This window comes from Chanodichthys erythropterus, chromosome 10 (genome assembly GCF_024489055.1).
Source record: "Chanodichthys erythropterus isolate Z2021 chromosome 10, ASM2448905v1, whole genome shotgun sequence".
Classification (NCBI taxonomy): Eukaryota; Metazoa; Chordata; class Actinopteri; order Cypriniformes; family Xenocyprididae; genus Chanodichthys; species Chanodichthys erythropterus.
In genome coordinates this window covers 12309459-12326865 of record NC_090230.1, presented here as the reverse complement: position 1 = coordinate 12326865, position 17407 = coordinate 12309459, and the positions used below count along the sequence as shown (strand labels likewise).

The following is a 17407-nucleotide window of genomic DNA, read 5'->3' as shown; positions in this document are numbered from 1 at the left end:
TGAGTCGCAACTTTCCCTAGTCTGCCTTCTCTTAAAAAATACATTTTTATCAAGCTAAAATCTACATAGTTCCCAATGAAAGTATTGTTTAGTGTAAAACATTCTGGATTAATTAAATGATTAGCTATTTCCCCACAAAAGCTGTTTAATCAGCATAGTGAAGCCTCTCGTCCATTGACTTCCATTCAAAAACAGCCTCTGGTCTCATTCCCTGCGTACCGCGGGGGGCGGAGCGTTAGCTTTAGCCGTTACGCTTTTTTGGCTAAAGGTTGCAGGCTTGCCTTCCAGTGGCTTTGACCTCCAGGCCCCCTCTACACAGTCCCCCTTCTCAATCTATGTATTTTCAGTTTTTTAAAAAAAGTTCTAATGTTAATATTCAAAAGTAAAACTGAAATTATTACATTTTGTTGACTACATCTTTGCATTTTTAACTAGGTATTTTCTTGCAGAGTTTCATACAGCTCATTTTATGGTAGAACAGGGGTGTCTAACCCTGCTCCTGGAGGCCCACTGTCTTGCAGGGTTTTGCTTCAACCCTGATCAAACACAAACAAATCTTATCAAAGTCTTCAGGATAACTTAGAAAAGACTTTGGTAAGATTGTTTGTGTTTCAGGTCTATTTATGTTTATTTCAATAAATCTTTTAATTTTTTAACTAATGTGTCAGTAAAGTCACCACGAAAGGTGAATAATAGCTGAAAAAAAAAAAAAGATTTCAGGAAAATAGAATTGGAGTAGAACATATCATTTGAGCTCTGCAAACTTGTGCCTCGAACATCATAATTCAATGAAATCATGGAACACATTGAACACACGTACAGTGTTTAATGGCAAGTTTTGTTATTTTATTACTGAAATTTCCTAACTCTATTGTCCTCACAAGGTATAAATACCCTGAACATCCAATATTGACACATTTCACAGTGAAGACATGTTTTGAGCTTCAGATCGAGTTACAGAGAGGGAGACCAGAGTGGCTTTTTTTTAATAGAGAATCAACAGTAGTGAATAAAGCCCACTGGAGGGACAGACATTTTACATCTACGGGGCCAAGAAAATAAGAAGGTGCAAATTTCACAACAATTTCACAATATATACACCGACTCAAAATAATTTCAAGTTATTTAGAGGTGACATCATCAAAAAGAGATACTGATGTGCTGTTAAAAGTCTACAAATAAGAAGCTTGGGCCAAGAATATTATTACAGAACATCTGGCACAAAAAACAAAAACAACATACGGCTTGTCAAAAACAAGGCCCAAAATCAATTGACCTCCTCTGGCCCAGAGGAAGACCAGTAGGTATTTGTGCATGGGTGCACTTCAGAAAATGTCTGCTGTCCAGCAGAGGACAAGAGAACATAAGTTATGGCAAAGATGCTGCTGTTCTCAAACTTAATACACAGAGGAACAGATGAGATGAAATTAGTCAAATTTATGTTCTAGCATCTCCAGAGGACCCCTGACATACTTTAGACCCTTTGACCCCTTTGTAATCATCAACCCTAGTGTTAAAACCTTGCTATAAATACAATGAAAACAGGCAACTTTGAATGCAATGCATTTTAACCTGTAAAAGTGTCTTCAACTAGATCAGTGAAAAACCGATATATCAGCCAGACTGATTCAACCAAAAAATATAAGACCATCTGGCCTGCTTGGGGGCGGGGGGGATTTATTGTATTTATTTATTTTTATTTATTTATTATTTATTTAACACGCACACTCACACAACCACCGGTCAAATGTTTCGAATAATTTATATTTTTTAATGTTTTAATGTAAAAGTCTCTTTTACCAAGGCTGCATTTTATCTTATAAAAATACAGTAAAACAGCAATATTGTGAAATATTACAATTTAAAATAACTATTTTCTGTTTTAATATATTTTGAAATGTAATTTATTCCCGTGATCAAAGCTGAGTCTTCAGTGTCACATGATCCTTCAGAAATCATTCTAATGTGGTGATATGTTGCAAACATTTCTTGTCATTATCAATGTTGAAAAAAAAACATGCTTAATATTTTTGTGGAAACTATTTTCAACATTGATACCATTATTAATATTTGAGTACCAATCATAATTGATAATTGAGAACCAAATCATCATATTAGAATGATTTCTGAAGGATCATGTGACACTGAAGACTGGAGTAATGATGCTGAAAATTCAGCTTTGTATCACAGGAATAAATTACGTTTTTAAATTTATTCAAATAGAAAAGAATTATTTCAAAATGTAATAATAAATCTTCTTTCAAAAGCATTAAAACAAATCTTAATTATTCCAAACCAGTAGAAAACCAGTCCAAACCAGTAGTGCAATAATGTAAAATTAGTTTTTAGAATTGGGCTCAAAAATAATAAATTAAAATAATTTATTATTACACTGGCCATTTCAGTCTCATATCGGTCGATCACTCAACTTCACAATGGTGCATACAATCTTGATTTAACATACAGGTAAGGTTGGATACTCTTATTTATTAAAGGGTTAAAGCGTTACACAATACATTTTTCATTTTTATGTGTTAATGTTATCTATGTTCTATCCCATGCTAATGTAATTTGTATGATAGCGCAAGCTATGGGAAAGGATCTAACCAGTTGGTCGGTCTACTCTATTTATCGTGTTTCTTTGTGAGAGTTATGTTTTTCTGCACTTCCGATCAATCCTGAACACACAAAATCCGTGTATCTGCACTATGATGTGGGTGTAAATGTGAACGTGAAAATTCGATAACGTTGGGATCAACAGCTACATGAACAGTGATTCAATACTAGGCGGAAAAATATTGGCCTCTGTCAGCTAAATTCCGCTGACTTTCAGTTTCTCCCTCCAGAAAAGCATGATTACTTCAAATGGCTTTCATTTCGAAAAGTGCTGGACAGGAGCGGTCGAAGTACGGTGCACTTGGAGGTTGGACGGGGTCAGTGAGGGACCACTTCCTTTATGGAGGCGAGGGCCGAATGGATACGGACATGCAGTCTGTTCTCGAAGTCGTACCCGGTGTAGTTCTCCTGCAAGCAAAGGTAGTCATCAACTGAACTCAATTTACTGACGTATTCAAGATGCTAAAAATCGATGACAGTTGTGGTCTCACCTTGGCCTGAAGCAGTAATGATCTTCCTTTACTCAGAGTCTTAGGGCAGAAAAGAATATTAAGTATATTTAGAAATAGAAGAAATACTTAAATATAGTGCCTTCAAATTGAGAATCAAGTGATTTACCTCAGGTTTAGCCAGTAACACGCAGCCCAGCTCATAGCAGGAATATGGCTGCACGTAGCTGTTATTCAGACGGCCGTATTCATCCTGTGCTGCCAGCTGGAATGACTAAGAACAAAATGAACCCAAATCAGTATTAAGCACTGTACGTGAGCGGATAAACAAGATTAAAACTCTGCCAGATCAATCTGAAACACGTTTTTAAGGTGCCATCTTCTGCATTTTGTAACATCTGTCCCCTGAAATCTGTAAACTGTTTTTGGGGACTATTTTAAGACATTTTCACTGATCCTCAGAATCAAATGTCTTTTCTGTTACTGTACCTTTAAGACTTTAATAGGTAAATGGCCTTAGTTTGCATGCACAATGAGTAACAACAAACCTGATGAGATTGAACAAACCTGAACAGCATCTTTAATATTTCCAAGACATTTCTGAATAGCACCAAGAAGCAGGTGTTTGAGGCCCAGACTTGACTGGTCATCCAGCCCCTGTAGCACTGAATACAGCATCAAGATCAGGGTTATAATGAGGGAAGAGAGGCGCTCAGAGCTGACTGACAGGATGAATTTCATCTCGCTGCAAGTCACTGTGCTCTTTACCTTGGTTCATAAGCTGGAGTTTGGAGGAAGAGCAGTTTGGAAGAGCTTTCCATAAGTATAGCACCTCCACAACACCCAGAATGCACAGCTCTCGCGTAAGGGGGACTTTCCTCAGTCTCTCTGCCTATTGAGACAAAAAGAAGAACGGTTTAGAAATAACTAATAATAAAATAAAATAAAAATTTAAATGGTTTACACAATACTGACATAATTATTAATATAAAAATAATTAGTTATGAGTTTAAGTTTTTATATAAGCCGAAACCTGAAACAATAAAAATAATATATACACACACACACACAACAAAAATTAAAAATTCATAACTATTTAGTAAAAACTTTTTTCAAAGATTACATATACAGGTACATCTCAATAAATTAGAATGTCGTGGTTCATTTATTAATAAATTCAAAGTTCATTTATTAATAAATTCAATGCACACAGACTGAAGTACTTTAAGTCTTTGGTTCTTTTAATTGAGATGATTTTGTCTCACATTTAACAAAAACCCACTATTCACTATCTCAAAAAATTAGAATACTTCATAAGATCAATAAAAAAAAAAAAAGGATATTTTAAACAGAAATGTCAGGCTTCTGAAAAGTGTGTTCATTTCTATGCACTCAATACTTGGTTGGGCCTCCTTTTACATGAATTACTGCATCAATGCGGCGTGGCATGGAGGCAATCAGCCTGTGGCACTGCTCAGGTGTAATGGAAGCCCAGGTTGCTTTGACAGCAGCCTTCAGGTCATCTGCATTGTTGGGTCTGGTGTCTCTCATCTTCCTCTTGACAATAGATTCTCTATGGGGTTCAGGTCAGGCGAGTTTGATGGCCAATCAAGCACAGTGACACCATGGTCATTGAACCAGCTTTTGGTTCCTTTGGCAGTGTGGGCAGGTGCCAAATCCTGCTGGAAAATGAAATCAGCATCTCCATAAAGCTTGTCAGCAGAAGGAAGCATGAAGTGCTCTAAAATGTCCTGGTAGATGGCTGCGTTGACTGTGGACTTCAGAAAACACAGTGAACCAACACCAGCACATGACATGGCAGCCCAAATCATCACTGACTGTGGAAACTTCACACTGGACTTCAAGCAACATGATTTCTGTGTCTCTCCACACTTCCTCCAGACTCTGGGACCTTGATTTCCAAATAAAAAGTGCAAAATTTACTTTCATCTGAAAAGAGGACTTTGGACCACTGAGCTACAGTCCAGTTCTTTTTCTCCTTAGCCCAGGTAAGATGCTTCTGACGTTGAATTTTGGTTCAGAAGTGGCTTGGTACGTGGAATGTGACAGTTGTAGCTCATTTCCTGAAGACGTCTGTGTGTGGTGGCTCTTGATGCACTGACTCTAGCTTTAGTCCACTCTTTTTGAAGCTCTCCTAAGTTCTTAAATCAGCTTTGCCTGACAATCTTCTCAAGCCTGTGGTCATTCCTTTCACTTGTACACCTTTTCCTACCACTCTTTTTCATTCCAGTCAACTTTCCATGAATATGCTTTGGCACCGCACTCTGCGAACAGCCAGCTCTTTCAGCAATGACCCTCTGTGGCTTACCCTCATCGTAGAGGGTCTTGATGATCGTCTTCTGGACAACTGTCAAGTCAGCAGACTTCCCCATGACTGCTGTTGGGATTACTGACCTAAACCCAGTATTTATACCCTGAGAATGTTAATTTAATAGAACTTGAAATTAAGTATTCTAATAATTTGAGATACTGAGATTTTTGAGATTTTTTTATTTTGATGAGCAGCAAGCTGTAATCATCAAAATTAAAACGAAAAAGTCTGGAAATATTTTACTTTATGTCTAATAAATCTAGAATATATTTAAGTTTTTCTTTTTGAAATTAAATTACAGAAAGAAAATAACTTTTTCATAATATAATTTATTGAGATGCACCTGTATACGCATATATATATTTTTATATGTATTAGAGAGATAGTGTGAAATGTAATATTTATAAATTATTATTGTTGTATAGTTGTTGTATAATTATTGTACAAAATAAATTATTAGTAAATACTATATAAAACAAACCAATACATATAAAATGGTTTATACATTCAATATTTAAACACACATATATATATATACATATATATATATATAAACTAAAATATATAACTAAAACTTGAACTATAATTGTAAAAAAAGTAGTTATTATATAGTATTTTCAAAATAAATACATAAAACAGTTTATACATTCAATATATTTACACAAGCATAATTAATTTAATATAAAATAATTATTTGTATATTATAAATTACAATAATTTCAAATTTTATATTCAATTTATAGTAATTATGAGTTTATTATAAATTATTTTTTTTAAACTTTAATAAAAAAAAAAAAAAATTCTAGTTAATACATTATTGAAAAATGTTTGATATATCAGAAAATAACTCACTCTTTTCAGTGCAAACTGCTCAATCTGATTGTTCTTGCGTTTAAAAAGCTTCTGGACATCTCGAAAAACAGCTTTGGCTCCCTCTAGATCACCAGAAGCCCCCTGACATACTTTGGGTTGAGACGTAAAAGCTTTCATTAAAATTATTATTTTAAAGAGACATTCGAGAGAGTTTGACAGAGAACATAATCTGACCTCCAGTGAGGTAAGCGTAGTAACACTGCGACCATCGGGATTCATTCTTCAGTCGCTCAAAAGACCTGAAGGCATCTTCAAAGTTCATCTCTATCATGCTGCACCAGCCTGCAAATACAGAACAATACGTAAAACACTGAATTATTAACACACCCTTAAGTGCAGGCCGAGATTCCATCAAATTATTTAATAAACGGCTATACTTTGCAAGCACCGATTCTGTTCCTACTAAAAAGAGAACTATAAATTTGTACCAATTTCATAGAGGCACACATGTTGAATCTCTCTTTGGTCTGAGGCGAACTCCAGAGCATCCTGAAATGATGCCAGTGCACTGTTGATTTGGCACTGAAAATAGAAAAGAAAAAAAAGATATATTATCAAAAAGATTAATCGCATCTAACATAAAAGTTTGTTTGTGTGTGTGTGTGTGTAACATTAGTGCTGTCAAATTGATTAATCGCATCTAACATAAATTTGTAAATAATATATATATATATATTTATTTTTTTTACAAAAATGATTTACAAATTTATGTTAGATGCGATTAATCGATTTGACAGCACTAATGTTTATAGCACTTAATTATAGTAAATAAACATAATATTATGTTGACTTGATTTCCTTTTATTCAATTTTCTTCACATTTTTTTAGACCATGTTCCTGTGCTCTGATTTAACTCTGACACATGAAACACTGTATCATCTTGTATCAAAAGGACATTTGTTTTTCTCTTTGTATTAAAGACGTTTAAAATTAATGGTTGGCTTTGGATGCCTTCCATTGCATCCAACACACCCACTAAAGGAAAGTAAGTGTGGTGATTGCATAGTAATTAAATATCATGGAAGAATAAACCGCACTATTATTTAAATGATTTAATCACGCCAATCGATTATCAAGCACCAAGCATCTGCTTTGATGAAACCGTGATACAAAAGCCCTAAATGCCCACCTCTAATCTCTGCACCCGTCCCTTGAAGAAAATGAAGAGAGAGGAGTTTGGGTAGACCATTGCCTTCTTCTGCAGAATAGCTTTAGCCTCCAGGAGCCCGGCTCGCGAGTCAGCGCCATCCAGCGCAAAGAAGGGCTGCACCACTGTGTGGTACCACAAGAGGGCCAAACTGAGAGAGATAACATGAAAAAAAGAAGTGAAAGTACATATAATAAAACAGTTTGGATGTTTATTAGATGTGTTTGCAAATATATTTGGTGTACACAAACTGCACAAATGCTACAGCAGCATCGTTTCTAAAAAAGCTGCATCTATTCATCTGAAGAGCAAATTGGGAGGGTTTTGTCCCAGGCTGGATTAAGTATGCTTAAATTCATCTCTATTATTAGAGCTGCTCCGCAATCTGTCAGCCCCTGGCCATGAACAACCGAGAAATGCATCGCAGAGAAGTGAAAAAAGGGTTAGGAATAATTCAGTTCAATGTAGTCAATAGTAGTTCAAATATAAAATCTTACTTCTTTAAAACCAATTAAAATTAACTAGTTTTTTTCCAAATTTGCCATATTTCTAGGATGTTGTGGATGGTAGCTAGATTGTTCTGGAAGGTTGTTAGGCCATTTCTATGGTGTTCTGGGTGGTTGCTTGGCTGTTGCTATGTGGTTGATAAGGGGTTATGAATGGCCTTGCAACTTATAATGCTAGGAGGTTGTGGATGGTTGCCAGGGTGTTGCTATGTGGTAGCTAGATTGTTCTGGGAGCTTGTTAGGCCATTTCTAGGGTGTTCTGGGTGGTTGCTAGGCTGCTGCTAGGTCGCTGATAAGGTGTTATGGATGGTCTTGCTACTAATAATTCTAAAGTGTTGTGGATGATTTCCAGGGGATTGTGATGTGGTTGTTAGGGTGTTCTGGGTGGTTGATAGGCTGTTCCTAAGTGGTTGTTAAAGTGAAATGGATGCTCTTACTGCCATTATGCTAGGGTGTTGTGGATGATTGCCAGGGCATTTTGTGGTTACTAGATTGTTCTTTGTGGTTGCTAGGCCATTGCTAGTCTTTTGCTAGGATCTGAATGGTGTTTGAACAAAATTTGTCATAATGCTAGTGTCTTGTGGATGGTTGCAAGGGTGTTGCTTTGTGGTGGCTAGATTGTTCTGGGTGGTTACTAGGCCATTGATAGTGTGTTCTGGGTGATTGCTAGGATCTGAATGGTGTTTGACTATAAAATTTGCCATAATGTTAGGGTGTTGTAGATTGTTGCTTTGGCGTTGCTATGTGGTGGCTAGATTGATCTGGGTGGTTGCTAGGCAGTTGCTAGGATCTTCTGGGTGGTTGCTAGGCTGTTGCTAAAGTGTTATGGATGGTGGTTGTTTTACGACTTTATGAAAACTAAGTCTGCGGGGGGATTTTCACCCATTTTAAAAGTCTGATGATCAGGGGCTTGAAAATACTGTATCATCTGATTTTTGATAACATTTTAATGAATCGTTTTCTTGTTCAATTATTTATTAAAGCCATACTAATGTTCAGTAGTAATAGATGAGTCTGTGCTAGCATTTGCTTGCACATGCTCAGATGGCCTTTCCGTCTAATGCCCTTTATCTCTAATTGTGACCTTTCAGAGTGCATCAATTATGTAACCCCAGTGTGAAACCAGTTCAGCGGTGTGACAGCATGTGTTCACGAATACACTTTACCCCACAGCACATCACGAGCGAGGGATTTTCCTCTGGCATACAAGCACAAAACATTTCAGCAAATGCTAATAAGTAAGCATAAAATCACATCAAAAGCTGGATTGTCATTGTTAATGTGCGAAAAACACCCCAAAAAAGGCTTACGTGGCAAGAGGTGCTTTCATATCTTTGCTCTCGCTGGCATATGCTAAGGAGGCAAGACCTTGGTGACGGTCTCCAGGGAAGCCCAGCAGGTTGACGATTTTGAGCAGGTGTGGAGGCACCATCGAAATACACAAGTGAAAGAGCCCATAGCCGAAGCTGACCGAACCCTTCAGGCGATCCAGAACCTCTTCTGTTACCCGGCCGCCACTCTCAGTTGAGGTGTTGTGGTTGGCGTGATCAGAGGGCAGCGCCCCCTCCTGGTCAGAGGATCGTCTCCGGCAGGCTTCCTGCAGTTGGCTGATGTCGCTGTAGCATTTGTTGTACATTTTCCAGGCCTTACGGAGGATCCAGCCTCCTTTGATATATGCTGAGGGGTGACAGATCATTACAACATTAAATGAAAGAAAATGTGTTTACAACTCTAAAACACAGTAATGTTCTACAGCATTATTCAGCCTTTTTAATATTTCTGATGACAAGCTGAATCATTTTAAATAATCCAAATCTGTGTATATTTAAAAAAATAAAAATACATAATATTTTATTAATATTAAATTTCCAAGTAAAATTATAAAATTAAAGAAATTCAATTATATACAATAAAAAAAAAAATCAAAAACAAGTAAAAACAACAAAATTATTACTTGAAAATAGTTTATTTATCCTTGTTTAACCCACCGCTCCCCCTAAAAAAACACAATTCTACATGTTGGCATGCAAATTACGTTTCAAGCTGGTAAAACGTAAACATAGAATCTACCTGAGAGTTCCTGTTTGACGAAGGACAGCACGGCGAGATAAACCTGGCAGTCAGCCACGATGATCTGTCTCTGAAGACGATCCACAATCGCCACTCCTGATCTCTGAGAGTCCATCTGGCACAAGATAAAAACCATGAAAAATGTGAAGAATGTTAATGTGAAGAATCTGGCAAACAAATTCCATCCGCTCCTGCTGCTACACACTCATACAAACTAACTCACGCTCTTCTTGATTTTGTTGCGGATGGTCTCGATGACACCGGCGTTGTCACTCTCGCAAAGTTTTTCAGTAGTCCTCAGGTCATCGCTGGCCATCTGCATTTTTTCCTCCTCGAATGTCATCATGGCGTTCTATGATCACACGAATATTAGGTCTGCAGTATTTTACAACATTGGAATATTTAATTTTTCTGCAGTAATCTTCAACATGTCTTGAGTAGCTATTTTCTGAAAGAATGAACCATTCTAAAACAGGAGTTTTCAAAGTCAAAGACAGTGGGCTGCCCCCCGAATTCCATTCTCTTGCATTTTTTTGTGCTTTTAATAACTTGTCATCAAGCACTTCCCACTCTTCTCATTCATCCATGTTTCTTTGCTGCTCTATTGTGTTTAAAGTTGCCCTAGAACCAGTTTTTACAAGATGTAATGTAAGTCTAAGGTGTTCCCTGAACGTGTCTGTGAAGTTTCAGCTCAAAATACCCCATAGATTTTTTTTAATACATTTTTTTAACTGCCTATTTTGGGGCATCATTAACTATGCACCGATTCAGCACACGTCCCCTTTAAATCTCACACTCCCCGCCCCCGAGCTCTTGACTATAATACAGTGCATTTACAAAGTTCACACAGCTAATATAACCCTCAAATGGATCTTTACAAGATGTTTGTCATTCACACTGCATGCATGCATCGGATCATGTGAGTATAGTATTTATTTGGATGTTTACATTTGATTCTAAATGAGTTTGATGGTGCTTCGTGGCTAAAGCTAACATTACACACTGTTGGAGAGATTTATAAAGAATGAAGATGTGTTTATGAATTATACAGACTCCAAGTGTTTAAAAATGAAAATAGCGACGTCTCTCGTCTCCGTGAATACACACATACAACACATTTAACAGTAGATTAGCAACATGATAAAGAAACATTTAGAAAGACAATTTACAAATATCACTAAAAATATCATGATATCATGGATCATGTCAGTTATTATCGCTCCATCTGCCATTTTTTGCTATTGTTCTTGTTTGCTTACATAGTCTGATGATTCAGCTGTGCACAGATCCAGATGTTAATACTGGCTGCCTTTGTCTAATGCCTTGAACATGAGCTGTCATATGCAAATATTGGAGGTCATACATATTAATGATCCTGACTGTTACATAACAGTCTGTTATGTTGAGATTCGCCTGTTTTTTGGAGGTCTTTTAAACAAATGAGATTTATATAAGATGGAGGAAACAATGGAGTTTGAGACTCACTGTATGTCATTTCCATGTACTGAACTCTTGTTATTTAACTATGCCAATATAAATTCAATTTTTGATTCTAGGGCACCTTTAAGCATTCCTGCACTGCATGAAAAATCGTCATATCATGCAGTCCTACTCCACATCCCTCACTAGTTACACATACTTTCCATAACAGGAAGACCTTCATAAAATGTGACAAAAAGTGGCAATATCATCAGATGCAAAATACAGAACAGACGTTCCCAACAAAAAGCCTTTACTTAAAGTCGTGGTGAAACGGAAGCCGTGACGGATGTTTTTTTTCCCATAGTGTGACGTACACTACCAGTCAAAAGTGACCTCAGAATTCACATCCTGAGGCACCGGCCTAGATGTAAGAGGTTGTGACAAGATCTGTTCCTCAACTCTTGAGGAGAAACTCGAGCTGCATTTGTACAATATACTGCACCGTAAACACTGAACACCGCATACTACTTTTTTAAAATAGAATGTGAAACAGTATGCATTACACATCAATAAACATTTAGCCTTTTGGGTATTCCATACTATGTAAATTGCATACTATATATATATATTCCAAACATTACCATTATTACATTAAAATAAAATAAAATATAATGGGGGGGGGGGGTAAAAATGTAGAATAAAATTTAAAACAATTATTTGCTATACTCATATAAAAAAATGAAATGAAAAATACAATTTCCCTTAAAAATATCCTATATTTTTTTGCTATTCTCATACAAAATAAAAAAGGGGAAAAAAAATCTCTTATAAAACATACACTTATTTGCTACATTCCTAAAATAAATAAAAATTAAATAAAATTTCGATATAAATGTAGAATAGAACAATAAAAAAATTGCTGTTCTCCTATAAAATATAAACAAAATAAAATAAAATAAATACAAATAAAATTTAACTTCAAGAAAAATATTTTTTATATTTTAAAAATATAAAAATGTAGAATAAATAAATAAAATAATTCTGAACATATTCTCATTTTCTTGCCAATATTTTACTTCCTTTCCTCTCACTCCTATTAATGGCCAGGATGAAACGAGAGCAGCGTTGCAGGAAACGGGACTGCGGTTGGAGTACGAATGAGAGCATTTGCTGACTGTGTCATATAGCAGAGATGGACTAGGAATGATGGGTTGATGTCAAACTAATTAAACAAGACAATGACCTTGGGCTGCCCAGTGGATGTTACCAATACAGCTATTCGTTTTGTTATTCTCAGCATGCTTTCTGTTAAACAACAGGCTACTTGCCCCAATAAATCCAGGGTTAGCTGTAAAACTTGCTTAGTGGCAGGGCCGGCGCTACCTATATAGGCAGAGTAGGCAAACGCCTAGGGCCTCGGGCATACCGTAACATCCCCCTATACGCTAGTCCAATCAAGACAGGCAGCAAAATACAAGGCTCTTTGGCCATTGGATATAGATGAATTGTCAATCACCTAAAATGAAACCAATTAATGTCACCATTTCAAAGTGGGTCCCACCTTCTGAATGTATAAGAAGCAAGGGTACGAAAATGCAATTTTTCTGCAGCTGACCAGTGTCAATACCTTCGGGGGCTGCTCATAATGTAGGTGTGTGAGATGTTACAAGTGATTGTAATGTATTCTAAAAAGTAAACTTATAAAAAAAAAAAAAAAGAGCATTAAAAGAATGCTTAATCCAGCTTCAAAAGTCCACTTGCTGTCACGGTGATGGATTACAAATGCGACTTGGCAGTTTTGCATTTTTTTTGTATATGGAATCAACTCACAAAATACGATAACTAAGGGTATGTTTACACACAGTCACGTACTAATAATGGAAACATTTTTCTTTTCCTTTTCGCACAAGGGCTGATAAGCGAAAATGACTAAAAAATGCTGTATTATTCATGCCAGATCAGTAGATGGCGATGTCACTTTGTAAAGAAACACTTCGCACCTTTAGACTGAACACATAGTACCCATGCGCATGACGTCACGGTTTACACAGAGATGATAGCGCTTTCAAACACTTGCCCTTTTTTGTTTTCAGGCACCAATGTAAATGACATTGTCATGTAAATGAACATCCAAAGTGCATAAAAAGTTTGACTTTTTAGTTGAAAACAGCATTGTGTAAATGACCCCTAAAAGTCATTTAATGGAGTTTACTTACCAAGAAGCTGACGAAACTGGCACCGAAGCTCATCAGAGGACTGTGGGTCCTGCAGAGAGAATAGGGAATCATGGAATATGGCAAGCCTTAGGTGATGAAACAATACACTAACAATTTTATCCTCTGAAAAAAACATAAAATATTTCAAATAAAATAAAAAAAATATGGAGATTTAAATGTGGTAAAACGCATTATAGAGCTGAGGGCAATATATATTTGTGTTGGTGGCTGAAAGCAAAATAAAAATGAATATTAATTCACATTAATTATTAATTAATGTTGAAAAAATATATTAAATTGAATATTAAATTAACATAGTACATAATACATTTTATTATATAATATTTAATAAATAAACTGTGGCAGGGATGTGTAGAACTTTGTGAATGATGTGTAACTCTGTGCAGGCCTACTCATAAGATTATATTTCACATTAAACAAGGAATTACTGCATTTAAAGCCAAAGCACTAAGCTCATAATAGCATTAAACCTAATATCCATGATTATCTGTATCCTTAAGAATGTTTTAATAGCAGTTTCTTCTGATACATAAATCCTCAAGCTTCACGTATAATTATGTACATGTTTCTTCAATTTAATGCATTAACATTTGAATTACTATTAACCATCTACAAATCAGCAACAGGTCAAAGAGATACAAAAAAAAAATAGGCTTTTATCACTCAAAAAGGTGACTCCTATTTTTATCTTTCTAATCACATCTCCATGTTTATGTCATCAATCCATGTTATTGTGCAAGTGTGCGCCCATGCCTAGGGCTACATCGACCAGGCAAACAGCCGTTCGTCTATGTACCCATCATTGTATTTATTTGATGTACACAAAGAGTTGTCTATGATCTCACGAGAAGGTCTGGCTGTAGTATCCTTATTTTTTCAAAGCGTTAGAAATACAAATCCAATGATTGTTGTTGTAAGACCTATTAAATATGTTTGATAAATTTTATGTTACAGAATAATTTAAGTAGCGTAACGTCAAAAGTCAGTATCCCCCTTAATGATTTTGGGCCGTTCCACTTTCTTTGACTGTGTCCAAAAATTAAAATCATAAAACTAGTGACAACATATTGAATTGATATGCAAATCACTGTAATAAGCTATTTTAAGTTTTTACTAGTGTTATTTTAGTATCATACTATTATTACTATTATTAGGTTTTCTGAATATTTTGAATGTTTTTATTTTGATATTTTTCTGTTTTCATTTTCATTAAAATTCAGTCATCTTGTTGTTTTCTTGTCCATTTTGGTAGATTTTGATGTAGCTTTTATTGATTTTTATTTTGATTTAAAAAGGTACAATATGTAATAATTTTGTCTGCTAGAGGTCGCTAGAGGCCTATTCAAAACAAAGCCGTAGCTTGATGATGGCAAGTTTTAGAGAGGAATCTTGGAACGTGTGGTCTCCATCTCAACGGACGGTGCAAAAGAATAGGGATTGCAGTTGGGAAGAAATCATGTTCATGGATGAGATTATTATTAACATTAATGTAATATGAAGCAGAGCAGGACCGAGTGTTGTGGGAGGTGAACGAGGCCGCTGGAGCGATTGCGCAACACACGCCGCAAGCAACAGGACTTTTATTATACAGAGTCACCGTCGCTGCTTCTGCTTTTCCGGTTATGAATATGAGGTAATGCAGCTCTGTTACTCATTGGATACATTTGAGCGAGTTCAAAACGATGTTATAATGTGCGATGTTATATGCATTCGCTCGGCGGCTGGTGCGAAACACTTGTTGCACACTGCAGTAAAACAGATCGATTTTAGAATATCATAGTAAATGTTGGATGGCTTGTGTTGATAAATGGCATGCAGTTCATTTTAAAACGCATTGTATGATGGAGAAAATGATGTATTACTGTTAATAAAAATAAAGCTGCATCTGATTATGCTATGTTAGCTACTTGACAAAATAGTGTTTTTCTCTGAGGCATGGTAAAACATGGTGCTCGCAAAAAAATAAAATAAAAATCAAGAAAATTAGATTCAAACAATAAGACTAAACGTGTTGAGCTATATAACAACAATTAGTTTTCTGTCTATAAATATATCAAAACAGTTGTTCCCTTGTCTATTAAAACATGTAATATATTAAAGTGTCTTTGGTGTTTCCATGGTTTCTACAAAATAAAACCGGAAACCGAGTAACGTAGGTATGACGCAATTGACAGGCGACTTCTCACACGTCCCGGAGCCTTGGTTAAAATTGCAATTTTCTCACAATTTACAAACAGTTGGAAACATTTGGGATATTGTAAGTACTCAAGTGAACAAAATATAGAACACTGGCCAAGTGGTTTTTGGATATTTTACTGCAAAAAATATTACATATTGCAAGTTTAAGTTATGTTAGTACATCAAGTTAAACTTGTAAATTTTTGTTTTATTAACAAGTAACATTTATTTTATTTCAGTTAATATTTACTTTATTTCAAGTAACAATTTGTTTTTTAACTAAGAACATACATTTTCTCTCTTTCTATATCTATATACATCTAAATATTTCTCTCTATACATACACACACACACACACGTAGTTCGTATGTAGCTAACGTTATATATAAATGACACAGATCAATGTTTTCAGTTGTACTGAGGTATGTCCCATGTTTTGGTTATATAAATAGAAAATGAACAGAAATAAAGCAAATAATTTGTCTCCCATTTATGTAAACAAACAAATCCCATTTTAAAATATAGATTATATAATCAGAGACGCAAATGAATCTCACCTGTATCTCCTGAAGAGTTCGTCGCTTTCTTTGAAGCCATTATTGAGCAGCATATTGATGCCTTGAAACGCCAGCTCGGCGTCATCTATCTGCTCGGCGTTCTCTTCAACCTGCTGCTGCGGGGGATCTGGGCCTGCCATCCTCTCTGTTTACTCCTTTATACGCCAATGAACCTGTTCTGCTGTAAATAAACCGAGGAAAAAATAGTCTAGTTGTTTTGTTCGCAAGCGAAACGTGCCGAATAAACAATCACCACCGGTGCGGCGCCGTGCGGAATGAAATGATATGTTCCTTACCAATGCACAGCAAACCGCTGGTGATATGTCGTCTGGATATAGTTTGATCCCTTCCGTGTCCAATCTGCGATGCTAAGATGTTTTTAGATCCGCAATCGTCCCCTCCATCAGGCCGCCGTGAGCTATGAAGTATCAGCTGGTCGTTCGCATATCAGCATCGCGCGTTACGCAATATTAAAGGAGCAACAGAGAGCAGTGACGTTATTGTCCCGTATCCGCTTCTCATTCACCCCACTGAGGTGTTGTAGGTGGCTGAACCGATTCTGCTTTAAAACACAAGCTTGACAGCTTCCTCTAGAGTCTAGACAGCAACACGCCCTTCGCCTCCAACCAGGAAACGACTAGTTAACCCCTTGCAGTTTCTCTGGCTGATTTGGATTCATCATAACATGAATCTTTTGAATCGGTTCACCAAAAAGATGTTCACTGATCCGTTTTCTGTCAGTAGGTGGCGACAAGCGAGTGCCTTGTGAACTAACCATTGAATAATTCACAATTCGGTACCAAAATAAGTTCATGCTTGTCTAAAAATCTCCAGAAATAAGTATATTTGTCCTCCTGTCCAGTTCATTCACGAACAAGATATTAAGTGCCACTTCAAGTTCAAGTTCAGTCTCAAAACAACCAGTGCACCCCTAGTTGCATACTTGCACACTATTCTTTACCATTTTGTAGTGTAAATAGTGTGAGTAATGTGTTCAATTCAATAGAGAAAGTGCATTT

General features: G+C 36.2%; 1 protein-coding gene across 1 annotated transcript; it reads right to left on the bottom strand.

The window, feature by feature from the left end:
* Positions 1–834: 834 nt before the first annotated feature.
* Positions 835–17176, bottom strand: ttc39c (tetratricopeptide repeat domain 39C). Its single transcript, XM_067396050.1, has 15 exons — positions 16685–17176; positions 16389–16569; positions 13633–13681; positions 10218–10346; positions 9995–10109; positions 9235–9601; positions 7401–7569; positions 6699–6792; positions 6445–6552; positions 6250–6359; positions 3834–3957; positions 3633–3730; positions 3235–3339; positions 3108–3146; positions 835–3024 (listed from the first exon to the last, which is right to left on the bottom strand). Exons 2-15 carry the CDS (start codon positions 16526–16528, stop codon positions 2935–2937), a joined length of 1737 nt encoding a protein of 578 aa, XP_067252151.1. The 5' UTR covers positions 16529–16569; positions 16685–17176; the 3' UTR covers positions 835–2934.
* Between the last annotated feature and the right edge of the window lie 231 nt (positions 17177–17407).

Excerpts from the sequence above, each read along its gene's own strand:
- ttc39c (XM_067396050.1), bottom strand. The coding sequence starts at position 16,528 with ATGGCAGGCCCAGATCCCCCGCAGCAGCAGGTTGAAGAGAACGCCGAG. Across the intron at positions 6,553-6,698 it reads TGTGTGCCTCTATGAAATTG|GCTGGTGCAGCATGATAGAG; the intron begins GTACAAATTTAT and ends CTGTATTTGCAG. Across the intron at positions 3,958-6,249 it reads AGCAGTTTGCACTGAAAAGA|GCAGAGAGACTGAGGAAAGT; the intron begins GTGAGTTATTTT and ends TTGTCTCAATAG.